The following is a 26476-nucleotide window of genomic DNA, read 5'->3' on the forward strand; positions in this document are numbered from 1 at the left end:
TCTCCTATGACAAGGTGACCTGCTTAGTGGATGAGGGAAAGGCTGTGGATGTTGTCTAGCTGGACTTCAGTAAAGCCTTTGACACCGTTTCCCACAGCATTCGCCTGGAGAAACTGGCTGCTCATGGCTTGGACGAGTATACTCTGCTGGGTAAAAAACTGTCTGGATGACCAGGCCCAAAGTGTGGTAGCGAATGGAGTTAAATCCAGTTGGCGGCCGGTCACAAGTGGTGTTCCCCAGGGCTCAGTATTGGGTCCAGTTCTGTTTAATATCTTTATCAACGATCTGGATGAGGGGATCGAGTGCACCCTCAGTAAGTTTGCAGATGACACAAAATTGGGTGGGAGTGTTGACCTGCTGGGGGGTAGGAATGCTCTGCAGAGGGATCTGGACAGGCTGAATCGATGGGCCAAGGCCAACTGCATGAGGTTCAACAAGGCTCAGTTCTGGGTCCTGCACTTGGGTCACAACAACCCCATGCAACGCTACAGGCTTGGGGAGGAGTGGCTGGAGAGCTGCCCAGTGGAAAAGGACCTGGAGGTGTTGGTTGACAGCTGCCTGAACATGAGCCAGCGGTGTGGCCAAGAAGGCCAATAGTATCCTGGCTTGTATCAGAATAGTGTGGCCAGCAGGACCAGGGAAGTGATCGTCCCCCTGTACTTGGCACTGGTGAGGCCGCACCTCGAGTACTGTGTTCAGTTTTGGGCCCCTCACTTCAAGAAGGACATTGAGGTGCTGGAGTGACGCTGGCGAAGGGTCTAGAGCACAAGTCTTATGAGGAGAGGCTGAGGGAGCTGGGGTTGTTTAGCTGGAGAAGAGGAAGTTGAGGGGAGACCTTATTGCTCTCTACAGCTAACTGAAAGGAGGTTGTAGCGAGGTGGGGGTCAGTCTCTTCTCCCTAGTAACAAGCGATAGGACGAGAGGAAATGGCCTCAAGTTGCACCAGGGCAGATTTAGGTTGGATATTAGGAAAAACTTCTTCCCTGAAAAGGTAGTCAGGCGTTGGAACAGGCTGCCCAGGGAAGTGGTTGAGTCTCCATCCCTGGAGATATTTAAAAGACGTGTAGATGTAGTGCTTAGGGACATGGTTTAGTGGTGGACTTGGCAGTGCTAGATTAACTGTTGGACTCAATGATCTTAAAGGTCTTTTCCAACCTAAACAATTCTATGATTCTCTATCTTTTCCATATACTTTACTAGTTTTTCAGGGTTCTGCACTTGTTCAGGGGTGAAGTTCCAAAACACTGGAGGTGCCCACTGTCCTAGGTACTTGCCCATGCTATCCCACACACCCTGCCACTCATAACTATCCAGCTTCAGGGTAGATCTCTGGGTGGTATTCTTAAATAGTTGTTTAAACAAGACCTGAAACACATTCAGGGGAGCAGGAGCAACAGGAACATGCTGGTTTGAACATCCCAAGGATATTCAAAATTCTCAAGAGCTACTGTAACTAGCGTGGAGGAGAAGGGGAAGGTGAAGGAAGGTGTCTCCCCCCGTAAATTGGCTCTCTGAGGAGAAAAGGTAAAAAATGTAATTATGAATAGTTTCCAAGGGATGGCTTCTGAAGTATGAAGATGGTGGCAGTGCTGAGTACAAATACGAGATTTGTCTCACGACCAGCCATTTTATCATGTCATAAGCCAGTGTTACAAAGTACAGCAAAATGATAACCTTGACCCAGCTCCCAGAGATGATAAACAGCACAACAGGGAACACATATTGCAAATAAGGTGTTCCATAACACAACCCTGAGAACAGGCACAACTTTGAGAGCAAATTAATCAACATTGTGACCAGCGACTATTAAACTAATATAATGACTGTTTATAACAAATTTGTTCTGATGTGCTCTTGTCAGATTTGTCATTATCTCAACCTGTCGAGCCCCACCTTGGGCGCCAAAAGGACTGTTGTGGTTTAACCTCGCAGGCAGCTAAACACTATACAGCTGCTTGCTCACTGTGCCCCCCCCCCAGTGGGATGGGGAGAGAATCGGGAAGGGGAAGTAAGATTCGAGGGTTGAGATAAAGACAGTTTAATAGGACAGAAAAGGAAGGGAAATAATAATAACAACAACAATAATAATAATAAAAGAATATACAAAATAAGTGATGCACAATGGAATTGCTCACCACCCACTGACCCATGCCCAGCCAGTTCCCGAGCAGCAGACAGCTTTCCCCTAGTTTATATGCCGAGCATGATGTTATATGGTGTGGAATATCCCTTTGGCCAGTCTGGGTCGGGTCAGCTCTCCTGGCTGTGCTTCCTCCCAGCTTCTTGTGCATCTCCAGCCTTCTCAGTCAGCAGAGCATGAGAAGCTGAAAAGTCCTTGATTTAGTGTAAGCACTACTTAGCAACAACTAAACCAGCAGTGTGTTATCAACATTATTCTCATCCTAAATCCAAAACACAGCACTATACCAGCTACTAGGAAGAAAATTAACTCTATCCCAGCTGGAACCAGGACAGGAACGTAAAGGAAAAGGTCTCCTACCCTTGCTTGCAGCAGCTGGTGTTTGAGGACGTTCCTGAACTGAACGTCCACGGACTCTGGAAAGTTGTCTGATCGTTTATTGAACTCATTTATGCTTTGGCCTCTGCAATATCCAAAGGCAACAAATTCCACATTTAACTTGGCTTTGTGTACACAAAAGAGCTCTTTTAGTTGTTCCAAATCGTCTGTCTGATAATGTCCCTGGCTATCATCTAATACATTTATGCTGAAAAACCACAAAGAATCATTCCCTGTTTATTCTTGTTCACACCATTTGTTATTTTAGAGACCTTTCTCGTGCTCCCCTTCTGACTTTTCTTCCAAGCAAAAGAATTCTCATTTGTTTAGTCTTTCCTCATATGAGATTGTCTAATATCTTGCCCTTTCCTGAACCTTTTAAATATGCCTTATATGGGTTGGGTGACCATAAGTAGTTTCCTTGACTTTAATACCCAGCACTCATGCAAGTGGCATAAAACAGTTAGGTTTCTTTCTGTACAGGTGCTAGCAGTGACACCTCGTGGCAGTCCTCAAGCTCTCAGCAAAAATCGTTAAACCTTGCAGACTAAAATGTTTTCCTGGTGGTGGTTTGTGTGATGCTGTTTGAGAGGGACCCTGCCAAGTGTATTCCATTAGTGTGTATTTAATTACATTAAGTTACATTAAGCTATTCATCTCTCCTCTGACTTTGCAAACATTGATTTAGCTTGATGCCTCAGGGTTTTCAGTAAAGCAATATGGATGTTTTTCTCGGGTTTTAGTTAGGCTTCCCCTTGTTCTGTGTTGTTTGTCAGCATTTTCTTTCCCACAAAGAATGGATGTGAAATGTGCAAATGCCCAGAGAAGGTTGAATACGGACAATCTGTATTTTTGAGTAAACATTAAGGTTTTTTTGCCTTAAACGTATGGTATTTGAGAATTATAGTTTAGCAAGTAATGTACAGTCTATCTTTGCACCTTTTTTGTTGTAAGAAGGAATTACTCCATTCCTATAGCAGTCGTCCTCTGATACTGTTTCATACATCTCAGTTGAGCAATATTCAAATCTTAGAATTGTACCTTGGAGATAATAGTATATTTTCCTGTATGTGTGTTCTTATGCTGCATCCATTATCTTAGGGTTTGAGTGCCTTCCAGTCGTGTGCTAACCTACGTGACTAGTATCTGCCAGTATCGTGGAGCCCCTGGGGGATAAGTGTGTGTGTAGTGGAGCAGAGCGAGAGCCCTTGAGGCGCGGGTACTGAAAATGCCCTGCTGTACATTTAGAACCTCAGGTTACGGAGTTGTGTAACTTGTGATGCAATGTTGTACTTTCTGCGAAGTATTTCTCGTGTCAGAACGTTGAAATGCATTTCTGGAAACAGTGGAGGAGACCAGTGCCTTGACCAAATCTACACTAGCTCGTCCTTCTAATTTTGACGCTCTTGCTGCCTCAGCACTAACCAGTGTAAATCATGTCTTGGCAACGTTAACTTCTTAAAAGTTGCGAAGATTAGACTCTTCAGATTTCTACCTGACAGATGTCTTCCTTATCGGAGACTATGCCACATGTACTGGTTTTGACACAGATTTGTGCTCAATGGCATATCCATCCAGCAGCTCAGGTAATCATTCTGTTTCACCACTTGCACGGTTAGAGTTTGGATGTATTTACTTTTCTTCTGTGGTCTGCCCAAAGTTTCTCTGTAGCCAAAAACCTCGTGTGAACAAGGTGTAGTCTCTTTCTGGTACCCACGTGTGGGGTAACAGGAGACAGAAGAGGGTCTCATAACGTGCCTTGCAGGAGCAGCTAGTGTGCTAATTTATCTTTTTTATGAAAGATGTTTGTGATGAGAACAGAACACCATGCTAGATGACTTGCTGTTACCTTCTTGACTTTTTTTGTGTTATTTCAATGATGTGTGCACCTTATCCTGAAGCCCTTATTTGGATAAAAGATTCCACTGGTGTTTAAATAGTCACAGGAACATTGATTTTAAAGCCAACTAGTAAACAGTTGGCAGATATGTTAGATATTACTAAGGGTTAAATATGCATCAAAGCATTTTAAGAATGCTTCTTACAAATGGAAAAAAATATTGAAACCAACTGTGTTATTGCTATATTGGGAAGTTAGTGGTTTTGATAGTTCTCCTGTACTGTTTTTAATACTCATGCTGAAGGCATGCCATCAGACCAGTCTTACGGAAATGGTTTCAGTTGCTCATTATAAATCCCCTGCGTCTTGGTGTCAGTTGGCCCCTGCTAAGGACAGGGTAGCGTGGGCAGTCTCTGAAGGGGGTTCGTCCTGTCCCATTTGCTTTCACTGGGAGGATACAGCGAAGGGACAGGGCACTGTGGGCCTGACAGGTTAGAGGGAGGTGATGGGGCCACGTTTCTTAGATGATAAGAGCCCATGGAAATGTGGTTAGGTGTTCTGGAAACAGGCCTTTCGGGTGACTTGTCTTTACACTTCTGATCTGCTTATGCTTTCTGATATACTCATTTTTTTTTCTATGTACTTAGCCTAGAGAGATAAGTATGATTAAAGAGAGAAGTTACTTTTGCAGTGTTCACATCTCAGCAAAGGGGAAAAATTATTTCAAAGTGTTTCCATGGTTCTTCCTCAAATTCCTGCTACAGTTTGGTTCTTCGGATTTTTCTGGAGCAGTGGAATGAGGAATGGTGTGCTACTGTCACTTGAAGGGATTGTGGTCTCAACACTCACTGAGTGATAAGAATCAAAAAAGATAATATGTCCTGTGTAGTGGGGGCAAAAGCGAGACTTAACAACAGTGATGCTAGTGGCTGTTCCACGAGCACTGTGTGTTTGAGAACAATTTCTTCCATATTCATGTATAAGCTTCATGTTTGTCACAGGTATGTTGTGCACACAGTCATCTGTAGTGACTGTCGGTTCACAGGAACTTGTTAAGCTGCAATAAATGCGTTTTGTGTTATAGCCCTTTAGCTCCTCCCTCAGTACCGCTGTCCCTGCCAGAATGTTGTTGACATACCTTTTTTTATTTTTCCCCTCTTTTGCAGTCCCTGCTTGTGACAGTCAGAACTGCTCATGTGATTTTACGGTGAGTATCTTATGTTTTGCAGGATGGTTGTTCAAGAAGGTAGTGCATATAGCACGTTGATTTAAGAGGTGTATGTAATTACCTTGTTGAACTGCAAATGCACGTTTGGAGATGGGCAAAGGTGGTTAACTTTAGCCTGTACTATTTTTAAGCATGAATTCTGCAATGCGTGGATGGCTTTAGTGGGTGCTAATAGCTTGAGGCATGGACTAAAATGGATTGATGCTGCTGTATGAGGGTTGATCTATGCTACTTAATATCATCTTCCTGGGTTTCCTTTAAGATCTCCATCTCTAGAACTTTTGCTTTGAAAAAGTAGCATGCATGTGTATCTGTAATGCATATGTGTATGCATATGTAGGACATGACGTGTAGCACAGAACCTCTTTGTCCAGGTCACTGTTGACTATTCAGGTCTGTCACCAAGCTGTAATGCCTTACCCGAGAAACACCTCACATGCTGAAAAATGGGGGCCTGTAGTTACTACAATCCCAAGACTGGCTTTTGGTACATGCAGGAGTTCTTAGGAAATGCTGCACCTTCTCTGTCAGCTGGTGGTATCTGTAATGCCAGTGTGGGCTAAGCATTGATTGCTTTTTGCCTTTTTAAAATGTTGCTGTTTGAAACCGGTAACATTAAAAAAAAGTCCCCCAGGAAAGCACAGAGTGTGGGCACTGGGCTTAGGAAGGGCAAAGAATCCATATCCAGAAGTTGTTTGAAAAATGGATAAAATAGTTTGAATGCTAGAGATGCTATTTAACAGAAAAGATAGAATAATGTTAATTTCCCTGCTCTTGCAGATACGTAATTCATCTCTGGGATCTCAACCATGAAGGAACGTGGGAGGGCAAAGGCACTTATGTCTACTACACAGATTTTGTCATGGAGCTAACGTTGCTTTCACTGGACTTGATGCATCATATTCATATGCTGGTATGAAATACTGGACATAATGTTGAGCAAATAGACTTGCCTTAAAATAAAGGGTACTGGGTATACATATTTTATGTATTTTTTTGCTTCGCTTATTTTAGGAACCAAATACTACAGAGAAGTTTTTTAAATAGAGAGGAAAATGTAGTGTGGGAGGTTCTGGCATTCTTTCCTCCTGCGTAATTGGAGTCCTCACAAATAACTTTGTTATGGAGTATTAACTACTGTGTAATTATCTGTTTAATAGGTGTTTAATTAGCTTTGTTATTGAATAATATCAGACTGAATTATTTTCATTGGCAGCAGGAGACATTAAGCTGAACAAGACTGAATACCTTTTATCCATATTATAAATGCTGTACTGCTTAAGTTGTGTCTGAAGATGTAATGCGTAGTAATACCTGTGAACACGTGTGGTTAGTCTGAACAGTGTCAACAGAAGAAAAATTCTTCAGTGCTGGTTTCTTGATTTCTTTTTCTCTTAAGACCTGATGCAGTTTCTTGTGGCAGCTTCTTGTTTCCCATAGTGTTTGTTTCTAATCGCCGTTCTGTTTTTTTTCCAAAGCTGTTTGGCAATATCTGGTTGTCAATGGCGAGCCTGGTGATTTTTATGCAGCTGCGCTACCTGTTTCATGAGGTTCAACGAAGAATTCGGCGGCACAAGAACTACCTGCGTGTGGTTGGAAACATGGAAGCTAGGTGAGCCTCTTATTTGCTCTGGGATCTTGATGTGGATCTTGGAGAGAGGATCCTGATGAAGAAGTTGGGATTCTTTTGTGTTCCTTTGATACATGATGCCATGGTGTAAGCTGGAGGGATTGCAATCTTGCAAATCTGGCTCTTAAGTCTTTACATTTAGAGTATGTTTTTACCCATTTTATTTGTTACTAGGGACACCCTTTCTGGTTTTAACAGATATGTAGGATTGACTTTTCTAAAAGCAGTATTACTGGTAACATATTACTGGCAACAAGTGAACTCCCCTGTCCGGTATTTCTTCTCCTGTATTCTCTTGTATACTACCCTGTTGGGGTGACATAAGCTCTGCAGAGCTCTGCCTGTTTCGGTTGTCAAATATTGGCTTTGGCTGTGATAGAAATAAATGCTTTTAATTTCATTAGGCCATACTATTCAGTTACTGCCTGAAATGAACAAAGTATTAATTAAAACCTGCTCAGCTTTAAGTATGTATTTATTAAACCTGAAGCCAACTCTAAGCAGACTTTGTGCTTGTAGTCGAGCTGAAAGTGCCTTGGGATTACTTTAGTCCATCCTCCTGTACTGAGGCAATATAGAGAAATCGAGAGGCCTGCTAAAACCTAGTATTGTGCCAGATAGTACTGCATCTCTGATCCAATGTTTTCATAACTCAGCTATGTCCTTAATAATTTTAAGAGCAACAGGGAGTTTTACTCTTTCTGTACATTGCTGTACCATTTTCATTATGGACTTCAGTGGGTTTGACTAGCTCTGATGCCTGCTGCTGTAGTCCAGATGGAGAAGACTGACTTCTCTAGAAATTCCCAAGGTTTTCTTTGTGAAAAGTTATTTAATGGCTGTAATATCAGGTTAAGAACTGCATAATAAAGTTTATCCACAATGCATTGTTTCTTTTCAGTAAGATGCAGCTGCTAAACCCCTTTAAGCTGCTCACAAAGCTGTTTGAGTTGCAAGTGTCTCAGACTTCTTGTCTGAGCGACTTGATGTGGTTTTGTCATTCTGATTGTTCTGGAAGCTTCCTCCTGAAGCTGCCAATGGCAGCGAGCTCCCTGCATTTGTGTAGTTGTTTTTCAGGTATATTCCACACCAGCAGTGCTGTGAAATGGTGTTGTACCACATCTCTATTGTCTGTGTTTGGGTACTGTATAGTAGGTGCTTGCATGGTGCTGTAGTTTAAAAAAAGGAAAAAAAAAAATCAAAGACAAATGGGGGTTGGCAAAATCTGAGGCCAAATTTAGTCAGGCCATAAATGCTTATGATCCCAAGAAGACATTTTAATGGGTACAGCTATTAAAACTCATTTAGAAAAATGACATAAGCCAAATCCATACAGGTTATAATTTGAGGTTTTCAACCTAATGATCACTTCTTGGAAGATACTAAGTGAAAGCTTTTTGAACCTAGGATGGATGCAGAGATGTGCAAAAAAAATGTGCCTGTAAGAAGGCATGGGAAGGACATACGTGTGTGTCGTCTTTTGCAGTGTGAGTTCGAGTTATGGAAAAAATAGCAAACCTGCTGGCAACGCCTCTCCAAAGGAAAAGTTAACGTGGAGGATAAGGTTTCCTCAGTGCGGGATTCTCTAGACAGGAGGCCATGCTGAGCTGGTGTAATCATTACTTCTGTCTTTTTCTTCCTTGTAGGTTTGCAGTTGCAACACCAGAGGAGCTAGCAGTCAATAATGATGACTGTGCCATTTGCTGGGACTCCATGCAGTCTGCACGTAAACTCCCTTGCGGCCATCTCTTCCACAAGTATGTTTCTGAGGCTGGAGGGGGCGCACCCGACTGTAGAAAGGGAGGGACATATGGGCATGTCTGAAAGTTACAGCAGGATGAGAAGTAACGCTCTATCAGCAAAGCTGTGAATGCTTACTGCCTGGGTCATCTTGGTCTGCTTCTCATAACAAAGTACAAGTCATGCTCACTTCAGTCATTTTCATGTTTGAGTTGTTTCACCTGGTGCATTCTTTCCCCCCACCCCCAAACTAAGAGTATGCATCTTGTCAACTAATGGGTAGATATTGTTGAGTTACGGTATCTCAGTTGCAGGTCTGTACCCTGCCTTGCTGTGTAACTGCTTGGTAAAGCACTCTCTTTTCCCCCTTACTTTATCCTATGCATCACTTCTTCCATGAGGGTGTGCTGGTTTTCAGGTGAGGAAGAAAAATTGGAGTTAGATCCTTAAGTACCTTTCAGATATCAGCTTTGAAGAGAAAACAGGGAATATTTTTGTATAGTGCATCCTTGCATGGTGATGAGTCCCCCAGGACAGTTGTGGAGGCCAAGTTTGATTATGTGATTTCATGGGGGGATGAGTCCATCAGGGCTGTAAAAGAGGCTAACGAAATTAGCTGAAGAGGTCCCCAAGCAGCTGGTAGCTGGAACTGGGAGGCTCTTGGCCAAAGGCTCTCTCTATATACTGTTTCTTACCCTCACTCAGTAGTGAATAGTAGCAGATGCTTGTGGAGACAGTGTGCTGAGCTAGATGTGATTTTTCTTAGATCTTCTGTAGCAGTGCTTACATTTTTGTGCTTGTGCTTAAAAATAGAAGGAGATACGGGGGTTGAATCAGGAGTTTCTGAAGTGCCGTGTGATTAACATGCTTGGTCAGTTAAATTGTCCCTGTGGTGTCATATAAGCAAGTTACTTTCTGCAAATAGCTTTTTACTTTTCTGGTAACTGTCAAGCCAGAGGTTATAATCTGTGTGCTAATTTGTTGTCATTTATGACAAACCTTGCCATAAATATTTATCTGTGTTCCAAGAAGTGTCTAATGAGATAATGTGCCTCCGTAGCAGAAACTCCTCTTCCAATGCTACTGAATTGTATGAATATTTAATCACCTACTGGGCACTTGAGAAGCCCAGGGTCTTCTCTTCAGAAAGTTGTTTTCTCTGTATCTAAAAGGATCCTTTTGCATTTTTTTCTGAAGCTATGTTACACTTGCCTCCTTGGTGCATTTAGGGAGGGAACATGTTACACTGGATGACTTACACTTGCATATAAAACCAGATGTAATTAATAACCCTATTTACAACCTAAGAATGGTTTCTCTCCTCATAAAAGCGTGATGATTTTGCCAACAGAACAAACATTGTGTCCATTCTCAGTTACATGGGATTTTTTTTCATAGCCATTTATTTGGTGTAGAAGAGAAGATGGCAGGGAAGATTCACATTGCTGAGGTCAACTCTCTGCCTAAATATTAAGGAATTTTAATGGGAGTAGGTGTCTGAATCTTTTAGGGTCTGTTGAAACTCTTTCCTTTATCTTTTAAGGAGCAGTCAATTTCAGAAGAGTTGTTGCTCTGAAATGTTGCCGACCTTGACCTGTTGTTAGTCATCCTTCTACTGAGGTGCTGTAGGTGACTGAGCCCTTCTGCCTGCGCGGTAGAAAAGGGGTACAACCCCGGCTGGCTTGCTGCAAGCCTTTAGGGCTTGGCGCTGGTGCAGGCTGAAAGGAGTCTGTGTCTGTTCCAGCATCTCAGCGGTTGAGCCGTCGAGGAGCAGGAGCGTAATGGTAGCTTGTGTCACTCTGGGTGCTCCATAAGTGACCTTCTGAGTACAACCGTAGCAGAGGTTTGAGCTTGCTGTGTGCAGGGTGGTTTTGCTGTGCTAATGGAGATGAAGTTGGACAGCATCAGCAGCGCTAACGTGCTGGCTGTGCTGATGACCAAGGTGGTGGAAGATGGTAGATTTTTGTTGTAGTGCTTTGGTTCTTTCTGGGAAACCCATCATTGTGATTTCTGAACACTGCATATTCCTCCATTTAAATATGACGGAAAACACTTTGGCAATATGTCTATACACTACAGCTTCAGGAATTGTGCAAAGTGCTTGTATCCTTGACTTTCTATAATCCTGCAATTAGGACTTTTTCCTTGCTCTGTCAGCCCAAACCTGTGATCTGTGCCTTTACTCCATTTGCAAATACACAATTTGGGAAACAGTTTTATTTGACTTTTTTGTATGTCTCTACCTTTCTAAAGTGTTTTGGGAGCTTCTGCTGGGAAAAAACCCCACCCTGCAAGCGTGAAGTACGTGTTGTAGTATTGAGATGTGTTCAGTTCTGTGAAATTCAGTTCTTCCATACTGAAAATTAGGCTTAACATGCCAACAAATACGCAACTGGGTCATATCAGTCTGAATCAAAAAGTAGGCGCAGCTCTGAGTGTTTAAACCTGCATTTCAAACACTTCTCGCTTTCTGCAAGACAGCAAATGTTCAGAATTAAGTAAACTTTGTAATGGCATGGCACTGGTTAGTATTAATAAATTTGTTTAGAGAGTTCCCAGAGTGGTGCTCACTTTGGTGGTGATTTGTGTATTGGTATTTTTGAAAAGATATTTGAAAAACTTCGGAGGTGCCATTGCCACATCACACTGGCAGAACTGCTATGAAAATGTGTCAGAGTATTTTAGATATTTGTCCAGTTGGGTTTTGTCCTTTTTCAGTTGGGGATGGTGAGAGAAGAGAAATGCTTTGTTTCCCCTTCCAGGCAAAACTTGCTTGTTCTGAGCTAGAGGGACAACAAACTTGGAGAGTGTTTTAAGTTTGTGATAAATCTGCATGCTTGTTTATAAAAAGTGAACACTTGAGTATTTTCAGCTGAAAGAAAGAACCGTATGCCAGAGTCATCAGGAGGTCATCAAGCATAGCTCACAAATTATCTCTGAGCAGTGCATGTGCGTTTGTTGATGTTCTGTACAGAATATGCTACAGCTGCTTGAGGAACTCGTGATACTGATGTCTTGGAAAAATGCTGCAAGCTCACCATAATATTACTGTTTTCCTGTCAGCTCATGCCTGCGGTCCTGGCTGGAACAAGATACATCTTGCCCCACCTGCAGAATGTCTCTTAATATCACTGACAGCCATCATGTGAGGGAGGATCACCAAAGGGAAAATCTGGATGAGAACCTGGTCCCCGTGGCAGTAGCAGAAGGCAGACCACGCTTGAACCAGCACAATCACTTCTTCCACTTTGACGGTGAGCTAAGCAGATTTGACATCTGATACTGTTGCCCATATAAACAAAAGGAACAGCCTTATGTAGAAGGGAATTCTGTCCATGTTTCAATTGAAATTTAAGCTGTGCCTCTACTTGCATTTGTTTCTTACAGTTCTTTTGCAAGAGCTCAGATGAGTGTCTCTGAGGTTGTCCAGAGCTACAGAGATTTCTTGAAAGATTTTGTACAAGTGCTCCCTTTTCCTTGATTTGTTGTGGTTAGCAGCTTTGATGCTGGCGTTTATTCATTGCGTGCCATGTTGACCAACGGAATGGGAAATTCATGTGTCTTATTTTGTTACCAGGTGGCTGGTTAATCAGTGGCAGTCAAAAAGGAAAAAAAACCTATGTGGTGCAGGCTAAAAGTTGATCTTTCCCCCACCCCTAGCTAATGTGAGGTTGTCAAAAGTCCATTTGCCACTCAAGTTGCAAGAAACTTGCAATGCTTGGTTAGGTGCAGAAGTCTGCAGAAGCTTATTCTTAGAAGGAATCATGTAACTGGAACAGTTTTACATGTTGGTTTTTTTTTTTTTTTCAGTGGTGTGTTACAAGTATTCACAAAGCAGACGTGATTTCAGACTATGATGAGTTCTGTGTATGCAGACAAACTTGTTCTGAAAAAGACAATTTCTGTTGCTTATCTTCCAGCTTTTTTTTATAGTTCTGGTATTGGTGTGTGCTTGTCTTCCACAGTTTCCCAGGTTTTTGATGGCAGTCTTGTTCCTTCTCAGTAGGTTTACTAGCACAAATACTCAGCTTTGGGCTCTGTCCTAGTGGAGCTCCCATGATGTAGCTGAGATGCTGCAAACTTGCATAGTGACCCATTCTTCATCTGTGCTGGTTTTGCAATCTTTGGAGATTGTGGGAGGAGAATAATGGGCAGAGAAGGGTCAGACATTTCTAGGTACACTGAGACTGGCTGATAACTTCTTGCATGGCTCCCACTTTTGGGGTGCTTTACGTCTCCAAAGGGCATTTATATTTAGAATAACACTCTGTTTTTTGATAGCTGTCCTCCCCAGTGCTCTCCTGTGGCTTGGAGACCTGCAAAACTACTGTGGAGACAGGAGAAGTGGCATAGAGCAAACCCTGTGTTTATTGAAATGGAAACGCAGAAGGAGTGGGGAGCCAGCCATGTGCCCTACTCTGTTGAGCCTCAGCACGCAGTTGCAGCAGTGACTTGGTTTGGTTACAGTGTCCCTTTGTAGTAATATTTTCTCAGTGATGCCAGCCACTTATAGCCGACCCATTTTGGGACCAGATTCAGCCTGTTTAGAAGCTGGCCTGTTTTTAGTAAAATTGCTGGAGCTATTAATGTATTCCAGAACTGAATTTGGCTCTGGATTATTTTTATTTTCCTTTAATGGGAACATTAAAACAAGAAACCAAGGATGTGTTGTTTTCTTGATCCTCTTCTGGCCCTCAGATTGTTAAGCCGCTATGACAGTGTGTTTGAAGAGAGTATCAGCAGTTACTGATGTACTCCACCCATCTCCGTGTTTGGGAGACCTTAGGGATGGATTGCACTGCAGAACTCCCCATATGTACCTTGTGGAAATATAAAGACTTATGTTAAATACATGTAGAAGTACTTTTCCTGCTGAGAACCTCATATTCTTGCTTGACTTTCTTGGTGATTTTTTTATTCTTAGGCTCTCGAATTGCCAGCTGGCTGCCCAGTTTTTCAGTAGAAGTGATGCATACTACAAACATCCTTGGTATTGCACAAGCCAGCAACTCCCAGCTTAATGCTATGGTAAGACTGCTTTAATAGTTTGCACCTCAGCCTTCCTGTTTGTGTTGTGGGGGGAAAAGAGGTACATGTAGATGGAGAAGGAAGTCAAAACAGTGTTTAGATGCCACATGAAAGCTATTTTTTTGAGTGAGAGAAGTTTTATTCTAGTGAAGTTAGGGCTATATGTTGGTTCAAATGTGCAAACATAAAATAATGGGTAGGTATAATAATAGGTAGGTAAATGAGGGAGAAAAATTACATGTACTTTCTGTGTAGATAGGCAGACTGTTTCTCGGCTTGCTTAGTGCAGCTTCTTTAGCTTTTTTTCAGTACTTATCTTCACTCACAACTTGCAGTAGCAAAGGGTGTGAGTTTGTAACCAGAGAATTTAGCTGTTGGTCAAGTGGTAACTGATTAAACCCATTCTAGAGCTTTTGATTTTTTTAGTATTTATTTTGTAATAGCACTAAGCTCCAAGGTAGCTGTTTCTGTTTGAGCGTCTAGTCAGTGTGAGATGGGGCTCTCTGTAGCACAGTCAACTCTTGCTGATTCATGATGATGATAGGAGTGTTGAGTATGAAATCCCAGGTGTGTTGACTTCATACATAAACACTCTAATGTAGTACAAAAAGAGAAGGATATGGCCTCATGAAACACACTTAGTTAATTTAGTTTGTGAAGTGCTGTATCCTTTGAGTTCTTAAAGCTACTGCGTGCTATAGCACGTTAATAAATGTTCAGTGAAGTATCTCATGAAAGTGATGAAATTTTCTGAATGTGAGATCTCTCCCATAGCCTTCACTACTGTTTAAGCCTCAACCGGATAAGGCCACAATTTTAGGGGGTTTGAGGCAGGGCGGGCAGGGAGCAGTAGGGTGTTGGCAGATGATTTACTAGTTAAATATGCAGGAACTCTACATCTAAGATCAGTTTAGTTTTTCTTTTACTGGACACAGTGACACAAATGGGTTTTTGTTAAGGATGATTAATGATTTCTTGACATTGTGTATTATTAAAAGTACAGTAGCGACTTATATTAAAATGCCTACTTTAATGGAAAAGCCTGGGTTAGCAAACTATTAGTGTGTTACACATTTTTAATAGAAAATAAGTGAAATTCTGCTTTGTGTTAATGAATAAAAACATAGGGAAGTATGTTGAGGGAAAGGCCAGAGACTGAAATGCTAAATCAGTTGTGTTGATCACAGGTTAGTAGAATGGACAGTTGGGTTTGCTGTAGCTGCTTGTGTTTGAACTCACTGTCAGCTGGTGCATAGTTCCTCTCAAAACTCCTTCCACCCTTCTTTTCTTATTGTTGTTGTTGTCATTCCTTTCCCCCTCCCCCATAACTTTCAGCATTAGTTAAAATACAGATTTTAAGATTTAATGAAGTCTAGCTGTTGGACTGTAAAAGCATATTATTTGTCTGCCCTCTTACTTTTATCTATTTAATTTGCATATTATTTGAGTAACTTGAAATTCAATAATAACAGTTCCCTGACAACTCAGTTTAATTTACTTGAACTTTCAGACCCTATTAAACTGGTTTGTAGGCAGGTGGCCGGAGAGGGTAGGTTATTAAAACTTATTCCACTTGTCCTTACCAGTACCATTTCGGAACCTGTCTGGGACAATGAAAAATGAATTTTTTTTTTCAGTGTTGATCTAACTTTCAGTCACTCATGTGAATTTTGTATAGATCTTTATTAAAAAGGCTGTCATAAAAAGAGGGTTGGGAAGCTTTTGAAGCCTTTGTTCATCTACAAGCACTGTTCAGGAACCTAAATTTTCAGGACCATGTGGTGTCTCCATAGGAGTTGCAGTTTTGCTGTTGGCTTCAATGGAGTCAAAATATTGCCCTGTAAGTCAATGCCAGCATGGGTTTTCTTTCTCTTGTTTTTCTTTCTGCGTGTGGGTTATCATATCATGAACAGCATCTTCGAGCTGTTCATTTTTTTATCTCTTTCTGTTGAGATACTCACCAGCTAACTTTCATGTACTGCTGATACTGACTGTATAAACCTTGTTTTATCCAGGCCCATCAGATTCAGGAGATGTTCCCTCAGGTTCCTTATCATTTAGTTCTACAGGATCTGCAGCTAACCCGTTCCGTAGAGATCACCACTGACAACATCTTAGAAGGGCGCATCCAGGTACCTTTCCCCACACAGGTAAGTCATAAGACTGTGCACCTAAAATGCCTGACTTTCTTACTTACCACAGAACTGAGCCTGTTAATAATGAGTGAGGAGAATGAGGTAAGTTGAAGCACTGGTGAATCCAGCTTAGCGTAATGCAATATGATTCTTCAGATTTTACCTATATGAAGATGTTGCAGTTGGAAGCACCAAACCAGTTTTGGAATGTTACAGTGTATGTTATAGTGTATGTTATATCTCCATGTTGCAACATCTGACTCAATTGGAATGTCTCACAGCGGTGTGTAGTTGAGGTATACGCATCTGTTCCTTGCTGTGGCCCTTAGAAGGCTTTTTAATGTATTAGGATGGGTCTCAGGTGTGCTTTAGTGTTATCCATTTGTGATACAGAGTATTTTCTTTATGAAGGGAAGTTGGAGTCTATCACCCATGCCCTATAGCTTGCCTCTTATTGATGTGATTGGACTGCAGGATGCATGAAGTGCTTGCCTATAGAGTCTCAAATGCATTATATAGTGCCAAATTGTAGTAAAAAAACCTCAGGATTTGTCTTTTCTTTGTTTAAAATCTCTGTAAATGCAGTATATTCAGTCATGTACCAAAAATATATTGAAAATGTCCTAGCTAGACTGGAGACAAATATTTGCTCAGTTAAAGCAACTCTTCTTGGTTGCTGTCGTGCAGAGCCTTTAGAACATTTCCAGTTGATTTCTCTGCTGACAGATAATTGAATTGTACCACTTAGGAAGGTTTTCTGCAAAGAAAGTAGTCAGCAAAATGATGCCTTGTTCTTTATTAGTGATAGCAAATTTCAGTAAAGCAGTCTGGGGACAATGTTTCTGTTAATAAGAATATTGAATTCTGGTTCTGTGCACATCAGATAGTTCTGTTATCTGAAGTCTGCATGTGGGGAAGCAGAGAGAATTCTCTTTCAACACAGTGCATTCTGTTTATTGCTAACTTATCTGTTTCTAAATTGAACATAACACATGATGTTGCAGAGGGCAGAGTTTGAATGTGTTCAAAGAACTTGGTTTTGTTTTGCCTTTTCACACACTGTATTAAACCCATGATGTTTGCATTTCAGCGTGCGGATAGCATGAGACCTGCATTGAACAGTTCTGTGGAACGGCACAGTACCGATCAGGAGGATACTGAAACTGTCACCCAGGTAATTTGGCATAAAAATGGGCAGAAAGCGCAATTAGAAGCTGCATGGACAGATAAGTGCATTTGGTTCCGTACCAGGTCAGGTTGGTGGCAGCCCTTCCTTGCATTTCACACCAAAACCAACATGTCAGACAACTGAAGAGTTATCTGTGTGCTTTTGTTTTTCCTCCTTGAAGGAAAGTGCTCTCCAGTGACACAAAGAACAGAAAAAGATGGTGTCTCTGTTCATGTCTGGTCAGGCCTGTGCCCATCTGTGGAATATGAAGAGCGGGATGCTTTGCTCTTCCCTTTCCTCTTCCCCTTCCCATTCTGTACGTCTTCAGACACTTGCCTTAAAATGAGTAGTATTTCTCTTCTGGGTATAAGAATTCTTTTGTGTTCTGGAGGAAGCACTTGGAGACATGCGGAGCTTTGGTGTGAATGGAGTGGGATACAAACAGGACCAAGAGATAACAGCCCTTTTACATATAAAGCACAATAATGGGGTTTGCTGTTCTTCACTAAGAGCTTTATTAGCATGTGCTAGCTAACATGTGGCAGAAAGGAAAAAAATTAGCCTGCGAGTAGAATAAGCTCTCATTCCGCTTTTGTTTTCCCTGACTGTAGTAGCAAAATCATGAGGGTTTCTGTTTTACAAACCTCCCTTTGCGCTGGCTTAGAAAGAGAGTGAATTTGTGAGGTGTGTGACTTTTTGCCTCTGCAGCCTTTAATAACCTAAATAGCCAGCCTGTTACTCACCTGAAATTGAACTGTGGCAGTTCCCTCATTAGCAGGTTGGAAGACAGAAAAAACTTTGATTTGGTTTGATGCTGCAGGAGAGGCTGAAGAAGAGGTGGTGGGGATTGGTGCAGGTGTTTGATAAGAGCCTGGGGTAGGAGGTGCAGAACTGCAGGAATGAAAATCTGGATCTGGGTCTGGCAACTCTTTAGTAACTTTTTAACGTGAAGGTTTTGATCCCTGCTACTCATTTTCCCTGTTCTTTATGAGTAAAACCTCTCTTTCTACAAATGGTATCCAACTAGTTTTCCTTAGGTTGGTACTGGCTTCAAATCCCGCTTTGAAGGATTGTGTTGCTGTCCACCTTCCTTCCTTCCTGCCCGGTGCTGCCTGTGTCTCTGCCCTTCCTTCTACAGAACTTGAGAAACCTGAGAGTGGTCGTTGAGCACGTGCTCTCTGATAGTGGCGTCTCCTTGCTTTGAATTACGGCTAAGCACAAGGATGCGTTTTAGTTGGAGTGAATGGCGGTTTGGATGGAGAATGTGGTTTTGTTTTGTAGAATAGCACAGTGATAGCCTGGAGATACCTGAACAGTTGCGAATTTCCCACAGCTGAGTGGGGCTGCTGGTGGCTGTGTGCGTGGGATGAACTGGTGGCCTCTGTGCAGGTTTTCCTGGATGGGGATTTACTGTGCCAAATGGGATTCACAGGCAAAGGCTGAAGTGGGAGACTGAGACTGCCATGCACCGAGAAAAACGTGCTGCTGGGTAGTGTTGTGGAAGCTCCAGTTGCTGTTGTCCTCCTCCTGCCTCGTAAATGCTTTGTGCATTTAGTGTTAACTTAGGCTAGCTTCAAACGAGCTGATCACCCTTGTTACATAGCCACAGAGATCTACCTAGGAGTCAAGCTTGTTTGCCTCCTTGCTATTGGTAGTATTTCTGTTGTGGAGAGAAGGCTTGGGAGCCTAGGGGCGTCCTTCCTCTAGGAAACTCCTGTTGCTTTTGTGTCTCTGATTTTGATTTCAGTTTTTAACTGAGTACCTGGTGTATTGTAGATGTTCTCTTTCTTCTTGCCAGAAGAAGATGTTGCTGTAGCAAGAGTCAAACTCTTGTCTGTGATCTTGATCTTAAGATAGAGATAATGACTGCTTTCCCCACACCCCCAAATGTAGCTTATGGTTTTGGGGTGTCAGTGCTGACATAACGTAAGGGTAGTTTAGAGGCATCTCTGAGCACCATCGTGGTATAAATCATGTTAAAGGTTTGTGAGATAATGCTCTAAACATTGACTGCTTCTAACAGTCCTGGCCCGCACACTTCGCAAGGTGCCGTGCAGATACTTTTCTCCAGTTGTGCACTGAAATGCTGATGCTTCCAGCATTGTGCATAATGCTCTACAGGCTCGCTCTCCATCCCTATCATATTTGCCCTCCCTCTCCTCTTTTCTGGCTCTGCTGTTACTCCCTAGAAGAACAGATACCAGAGCAGCTATAGCTACTTTCTGCAAGCTTGTATTTTCATGTGCTAAAAATGTATTTAAAGATTATCCTTTAAATTTCTTTGTGTGTTTGTTTATCTGTTTCTGTAATCCTGGGTGGCGATTGGGTAGGACTGCTCAGACCTAACTAGTAAGCTGTTGTTAAAAAGCTGAAGTTTGCCTGGTGCAGCTCTTGCCCCCCACCCTTGAGAATCCAGTTTGTTGTCATTGCTTAAGTACTTGGTGACTCTGTTTAGAGACACTTCTGAGGCATCCCATGGCTTTCATGAAACTAACTGTTTTCTCTAGGAGCCTGAAGGAGGAGTAGTTTCTGTAGAGTACAGGTTTCTGCATCTGAGATCTGCTGTCATACTGAGGCTTGTCATAACCTTTACTCCAATTAGTTTTGATATTTTTGTCTGTAAAACCTCCTCAGTAACCACTTTTGTGTTCAGATAGAAGAACAGGCTCTGGGTATTGATTTTTGCCTCTTTGTAACGTTACCAGAAAAAAAGCTTAGGTGAGCTAGCTTGCGTCTTCTGATACAAATGGCCCAGGGGAAAGGAAAAAAGGATCTTGTCTGAACATCAACCATAATGAGTGTCCTCCTCACTGCTTTACCCAGCGGAGCTTCCCTTTTCCGTGTCCACCTGTGTGGTAATGGGAGGCAGCAGTCGCGTTGCTCCGTACCTGTTCTGGGTCTGCCGAGGTCGTCTTGGCCCTGGGTAAAATCCCTGAGATCGTTCTCTGGAGCCTCGCTTCCTCCTCTCGGATGTGGCATTGCTTTGAGGCAGTCCAACGGTACCCCATCGCGTTACCCCAATGCATTAACGCGTGTGATACAGGGAGCCCTTCCCTGGCACGCTGGAATTTAAGGTTTTGCTAAATAAGCTGAAGATGTCCTTGCGTTTGAGGTTGCAGTGTTCGTACTGCTCTGGCTTGTGCCCTGGCATTCCTGCTCGGTTCACCTAGTTGATGGGAAGTGACATTTGTCTTGATTTTCGCTCTCTGAAGGCGTTGTGTCGGGGAGATGGCGTTACCGGTCCATCTCTAGGGCTTTGGAGTGACTCAGCTTGTTTTGCACATCAGCTGCTGAAACCTGTGCGTTGCACGCTGTAATGCTGCTAAGTCCAGGCTGCTGGGACTTGGGCAGCGATCCCCCTGCGGTGCCGGCGTCACCGGCTGCCGAGGCTGCTGCGGTGGGTATGCCAAAGGCCCAAAACTGAGCGGTAGAAGCTGACTTGGCTAATACCTCTCTGATGCATCCTACTTGGAGTAATCCTCTGGGATACCAAATGATGGCTAAACCCTTAAGCCTTTCATTGAGGTGATTTGTTTCTTGACGCTACCACGCTTAGTAACATCTTGCTTTTCCATCACAGAGCTGATCTGATCGTATATGACAGGATGTGATCAGGATAGGCTGTTTCACCTACGCTAGTTCACCAGCGTCATCATTCATCAGCTCAATTTTCACGTTAGCGTTGTCGGCCAGCTGTCAAGGGTGAAGAGGTGCTATGTGCGGGGCTGCCAGCTTCTTTTATTGACATGCCGTGCTTGGGACAGTTGCCAGCCTTGCTCCGGCAGCCTGAATACATGATAATTTGGGTGCTGCAGAACTCGGTGAACCGAAGCCTCATAAATTCCCTTCTCAAGCATACATCCTTTTTGCAAATACATTTGCTACTCTTTCCTCAGCGTATGGATTTCAGCTTTTTAAACTCTTTACTGTTGCACTGCTTGTCAAGTCAGCTGCAAATTCTATTTCAAATGCCCCATTTTCATAGAGCATTAATTATGAGTAATTAATGTTTGAGATTACTTTCAAACATGGCATAAAAGATACAGCGTTATACAATAGAGGCTCTTTGAACATGTTTTGAAATAGCTTTGCGCTGTATTTTGGCTGGGGTTTTCAAAGGAGTCCAAGGGAATTGGGTACAGCAGGTGAGAGTCTAGTTTCTTGCAATGCCTCAGAAAATGACAGTTCTTTGTAGCTTGTTGATTTGATGCAAAGAAGCCCTGTTAGCCAAGTTTTGCAAAGACTTATGACTTTTTTTCCTTTTCTCTTAGACTGAGAGAGTGCCACTTGAACTCAACTCAAGACTGGAAGAAATGGTGGAATTCAGTGAAATGGAAGCAGAGCCTAGTGAAGCAGAAGATTTTGAGGCCAGGGGAAGTCGCTTTTCAAAGTCAGCTGATGAAAGACAGCGTATGTTGGTTCAGCGGAAGGAGGACTTGTTGCAGCAAGCTCGAAAGTATGTTCCTTCCTAAAACTTCAGCCTGGCCACTTGGTTATAGTCCTGCAGAATGGGTTTCAAATGGATTATGACCGCTGAGAGCCTGGGTTGATGCAGAAAGTAGTAAGAGGAATGAATACATCTGCTACAGCAGGCTCAGGATGCTGTTTAAGACAACCGTTGCTGGTAAACCCAACTCTGAAATAGCGTCATGTGTCCCGACATGTACACAGCTTCCTAAGTGGTTGTTCCAAAGCTCTTTGAAATCAGAGGATGATTTCTCCAGCTTCAGTGGGCTTTAGTTTGAGCCTGTAAGTGAGAACACATTACTTGTGTTGAGTCTTCTAGTCATCTTTAGCTTGCCTCCTGGCATAGGTGTAAGCCCTGTGTGTGCTGTTACAGCTGAAATTACTGTCAGGCACCACTCTTGCCAAATACAGAGCGAGTGTCTTAAGCACGAAGCAGCATAGAGTTGACACATGACCACTTACTAAAGCTCGTGACCCTGTCACAGCAAGTCAACGCCGCTTGAAGAGAGAGTGATGAACTTTGTTTCTTTTAGCCCAACTAGTAATAGGTGTCATAGGTAGAATTCAACTTTTTTCACATGCGTTCCAGTCATGTTGGTGAACTTTACTAGCATCCAGTTGCCGATTAAAAGAAAAGGAAAAGTGCCGTAGTGGTGCGGAGAAAACTCTTTAGCATTTGTAACAAATGTTGTCCCTTCCTTTGTATAGCAGGGAGACTACTGAAAGGATCTACAACAACTACAGGGAGTTGTGCGTCCTTTGGTGTTATCAGGCTACCTACACTCTTTCTTTTCCACGCTGAAATGCCTTCATATAAATAACTGGGGATATGACACCTTTTAAGAGTTTGTCTATAATGAGGCTTGCTCCTAGAATAATTTTTCCTTTATGTTTGAAAAATGTCATTTAGGGAGACAAAGCATTTTTGACTTCCTGGTTCCCTTCCTGCGTTGAACAGCTGTGGGATTGCAAACTACTGTATTTTGTCACTAAGTGTAAAAATTAATTGGGATGTTAACTCTGGCAGCTGCTTCCTTGTATTTTTGCCTTATCTTACACTTTGCAGCCCCAGTGCCCCTTCCATCAAAGGCTTGCTCATCATCAGGAGTGACTTCTTGTGGTGGACACTGCCAGCATCTTACAAGTGGTGGAATAACAGGGACAGAGATTCCGTGACTGACCTGCAGTCTCTGAATTGCTCTGAGTTAAGAGTAGAGCCCCCGCCTTTAGGACTGGCTCCCTCCCACGGGCACAAGGATCTTGCACAAAAACTAAGAGCTGCTGCCAATTCTGCAAAGTATCATAGGTTATACGGGCTTTGTTTTTTTGCGTACGTAGCTTGTGTGCGCTTTTATCGAGGTATTTTCCTGCTTTCAGTGTGCCCTGCGCCCTCCCTTACTTCATGGATGTACCAGTGAAGTATTCTCCAGAGCCAAAATGAGGGAGGCTCTGCTCACCCACCTTTTCCTTTTTCCTCTTGCAGGCGTTACTTAAACAAAACCTCCGATGAGGAGCTGACCACAGAGAAGCCCTCTCCTCCGCCTGAGGGAGCATCCGCCGATCCCGTCACCCTGCGTCGCAGGACGCTCGCTGCCGCCGCTGAACGGAGACTTCAGATGCAGCAAAACTCTTAGCGCTCGTTGCCTCTCCTTCCTCCTCCTCGTGAGCAATGTTGAATAAATAAATTAAATACGAAAAAAACCCCTGCGCTTTCTATACCAGCAGGAAAGTGTCTCTTCAGAGTTCAGCTAGCTGTGCTGCCGAGTGAGCTGGCTGCCTCTCTGCTGTATAAAGCATGTGGTCTAATAATGTTTGGACAGCTGACAAATTAACCTTTTTTGTAATATTTTCTATGTGACGTTGATCCCCTCCACAAACAAAAGGCAATTTCTAAACCACGGGCATGATTTCTGCAGCTAGCGTGAGGTATTAGGCTGACTGCACAGCAGAGGCTGGGGAAAGTGTGTTCCGAATTAGCAACTGTGGGTGCAGGTCGCGGAGGGCACGGGCATGTTCAGCTCGAGATCAGGGAGGGTTACTCCAAGAGGGAAGAAGGCTTAGATATTTGCAGCAAACCCTGCGTTAGATGAGCAGGCGCCCGCTCTTCAGTCCCTGTTTGCGTCGACAGTGAAGGGTGTTGCGTAGGCCGGCCTGAAGGGCTGGGGTAGCATCGCTGGAAAGTCAGTTCTCAGACTGGATGGAAGTTGTCTAGCTACATAACGCAGAAAAAAATGAAATCATGAATTGTGCAGCGAAGCGCTGATTCACATCGGTTCCAGCAGCATAAAATAGTTTGTTTACCATTGCTGGGCTCTCCTGCACTGGCAGACGTCTGGCTCTGTTCACTCCCCAGGGCCACGTTCCTTTCCTTTGCCTTTTATGGCCAGAAACAAGTGAGAGACTGAGGGGAATCAAGTGAAGAAGAGGGGGCGTAAGGCAAGGTTGCAGCCCCTGCAGTTCAGTGTTACCATAAGCCAAGGGAGTTCGATAGAAAAACCTGCCTGTTCTGGACTCCGGAGCAACGCAGATGGGACTTGTGGACGTAGCTCCGATATCTTGCTTTTTATTTCATTTTTTAACCCCACAACTTCACCGTGAGTTTATTCAGAAAGACTGGAGGAATGGGGGCAGCTGGACCTTAGGCTGGCTGCAGCCCAACCTGCTAACCTCTGATTTTTCTAAAGAACTTTTGACACGAGATCCACTTGGAGCCGCCGATGCTAGCTTCCGTAGTTGAATTTTACATGGCAGTGACTTAATTTTTAAACTACTGAAGAGTGAGTTCTGGTATCGCTGTCCTTTAGAAGGAGCCCAGTATTATCTAGAATTGTTGGTAACTTTTTTTACTGTTGGTTTTTAGGACATTTGAAGGTGAATTTAATGAGAGGAGTTGCATCGATGTTTAGGTGAAAATAATTTATTTCAATAAAACTCTTTGGGAAGCCTTACCTTGCAATGCTATTAGTAAACTTCAAAGAATTTTTTTGAGATCTTTTGTTTTGCTCAGAGCACAGCTGTTTTGGTTTTATTGTTAAAAAAAACAACAACAACAACAAAAATAAAATCTTGGTCAGTGTTGGAAATTGTTTGGAAATGTCTGCAGTGTGACTTCTCATGTTCCTGGTGCGCGTTCGGTTTGTAAATGTAACAACACCTGCACTTGGGTCCGCCTTTGGTTCTCCCTTTCTGTCGCGATGAAAGGCAGCACAGCCGCCCAACGCTGGGTTTAGGAACGTTTTCCCAAGCCTTGGATGGCAGAGCAGTAATTGCTGCTGGAATTCAGTCATGCGGCGAAGATGGAAATGGAAGAGAAACAGTGTCTCGAGGGACTGTAAAAATGAAGTGGGGTTTTGAACTGTCTGGCAGCAGACGGAAGGGATGAGAGCTGTTGTACGTGTGAACAGTACAGAGTTTGGGTCTTTATCAAGCCGCAGAGTCGATGCGCCTCTGGGAGTGCAGACGGGAGAGGGGAAGACAGCACGGAAATCCTTCTTGGGGCTCCCGGTTTCCATGAGTTCCTCCTCCTCACTGCATTTCTGGGAGGTTTTGGAATCATAGAACCAGAGAATCGTTTAGGTTGGAAAAGACCTTTAAGGTCACCAAGTCCATTTTGTACCTGATGATGCGTTTTGTACATGATGATGCAAAATGACCCCAGTGTCATCTCATCAGAGGGGATGCCTGCAGCCAGGACAGGTTTTGACCTAGCTTTGGGACTGACCTCGCCTTGGGCTTGCAAGATCTCTACCACCTTGGCGTGCCCTCCCGCAGCCTGCCCACCTTCCCGGGGTGGGAGAGCTCTGCCCTGGAGAGGGGTCGCCGCAGGCGGGGAGCCCCTGGTTCCCGGGGGTCAGCTGGGCAGCAGCGCTGCACAAGCCACCTCTGCCTACTGCTGGTGCTCTGTGAGCTGTGCGGCAGCTTGGCCACCCCAAATTTCACCACTACAAAAAAAAAAAAAAAGAAAATTCAATCCCTGATTTCTTACATTCCTGCTGGCCTGGAACGGTACTGGTAAAGCAGCTCTTCTCGGCCACCAGCCCTCTCTCTGCATGCTGAGGGACCCTGCTGTGGAGTCCAGTCCTTCGCCCAGCAGCGGATCGGTGGGGAAGGAGAAGATGCCGTGAGCCTGTTCTGCCCAAACCCCTCTTGCCCAAGACCCTGGGATTGCTCAGGCTGCAGCGGAGAGGGGTAAAGGGGCTGCCCGCCTTGCGTGGCTGGAGGGAGGCTCCTGGAACTAAACCAAGGAGGGGTGGGGATGTTTCGGAGACTCTTGGGCTATTCTTTCTGGACTTCTCTCCTCCTCTTGTTGGATTCCTGACCTTTTCCCGGCAGTTCTTCCCTTTGCTCCCTTGGGAGCGGGCCCTGGCCAGCCGCTGGATGGCATCCTTGCCTGCGGCACCGTTGCAAAATGACCTATTCAGCGATGAAAGGCTGGTTTGTGCAGAGGAGCACATGGACCAGTGGTGGCCTCTTGGCTGGCTCTGCTTCCCTGGAAAGGGAGGTCATCCGAGGAGAAGCCCGATGGGCTTCCCCAGTGCCAACACGAGCTGCTTCTGGATCGCTGTAAAGAGCAGGAACCTCGAAGAAACCACGTTGGTCAGGGGATGCTGCTGCGTGACGGAGCAGCTTTGCTAACCGGCCTTCCCTTGCGCGGGCTGGGTGCGTGTGACGTTCGGTGGGCGGCCCGGCGTAAAGCCGAGGCGGGGGGTCCTGGCTGTCGGG

At 43.8% G+C, this 26476-nt stretch overlaps 1 protein-coding gene across 3 annotated transcripts in view; it reads left to right on the top strand.

Annotated features, from left to right (window-relative positions):
* AMFR (autocrine motility factor receptor) overlaps positions 1-24840 on the top strand; it is a 35983-nt gene extending 11143 nt beyond the window's left edge. For all 3 annotated transcript variants that reach the window (XM_087740398.1, XM_087740400.1, XM_087740399.1), the window contains 10 exons: positions 5525-5565; positions 6367-6499; positions 7065-7198; positions 8863-8973; positions 12020-12210; positions 13881-13984; positions 16000-16134; positions 17210-17293; positions 21559-21743; positions 23238-24840. In XM_087740398.1, the coding sequence (XP_087596524.1) occupies positions 5525-5565; positions 6367-6499; positions 7065-7198; positions 8863-8973; positions 12020-12210; positions 13881-13984; positions 16000-16134; positions 17210-17293; positions 21559-21743; positions 23238-23388 (1269 nt within the window). In that variant the 3' untranslated portion in view covers positions 23389-24840. The remainder of the gene's footprint in view (positions 1-5524; positions 5566-6366; positions 6500-7064; positions 7199-8862; positions 8974-12019; positions 12211-13880; positions 13985-15999; positions 16135-17209; positions 17294-21558; positions 21744-23237) is intronic.
* The last annotated feature ends 1636 nt before the right edge of the window (positions 24841-26476 follow it).

Source organism: Nipponia nippon, unplaced genomic scaffold (genome assembly GCF_047370975.1).
Source record: "Nipponia nippon isolate SJK-2023a ecotype South Korea unplaced genomic scaffold, ASM4737097v1 scaffold_7, whole genome shotgun sequence".
In the NCBI taxonomy this organism is placed as follows: domain Eukaryota; kingdom Metazoa; phylum Chordata; class Aves; order Pelecaniformes; family Threskiornithidae; genus Nipponia; species Nipponia nippon.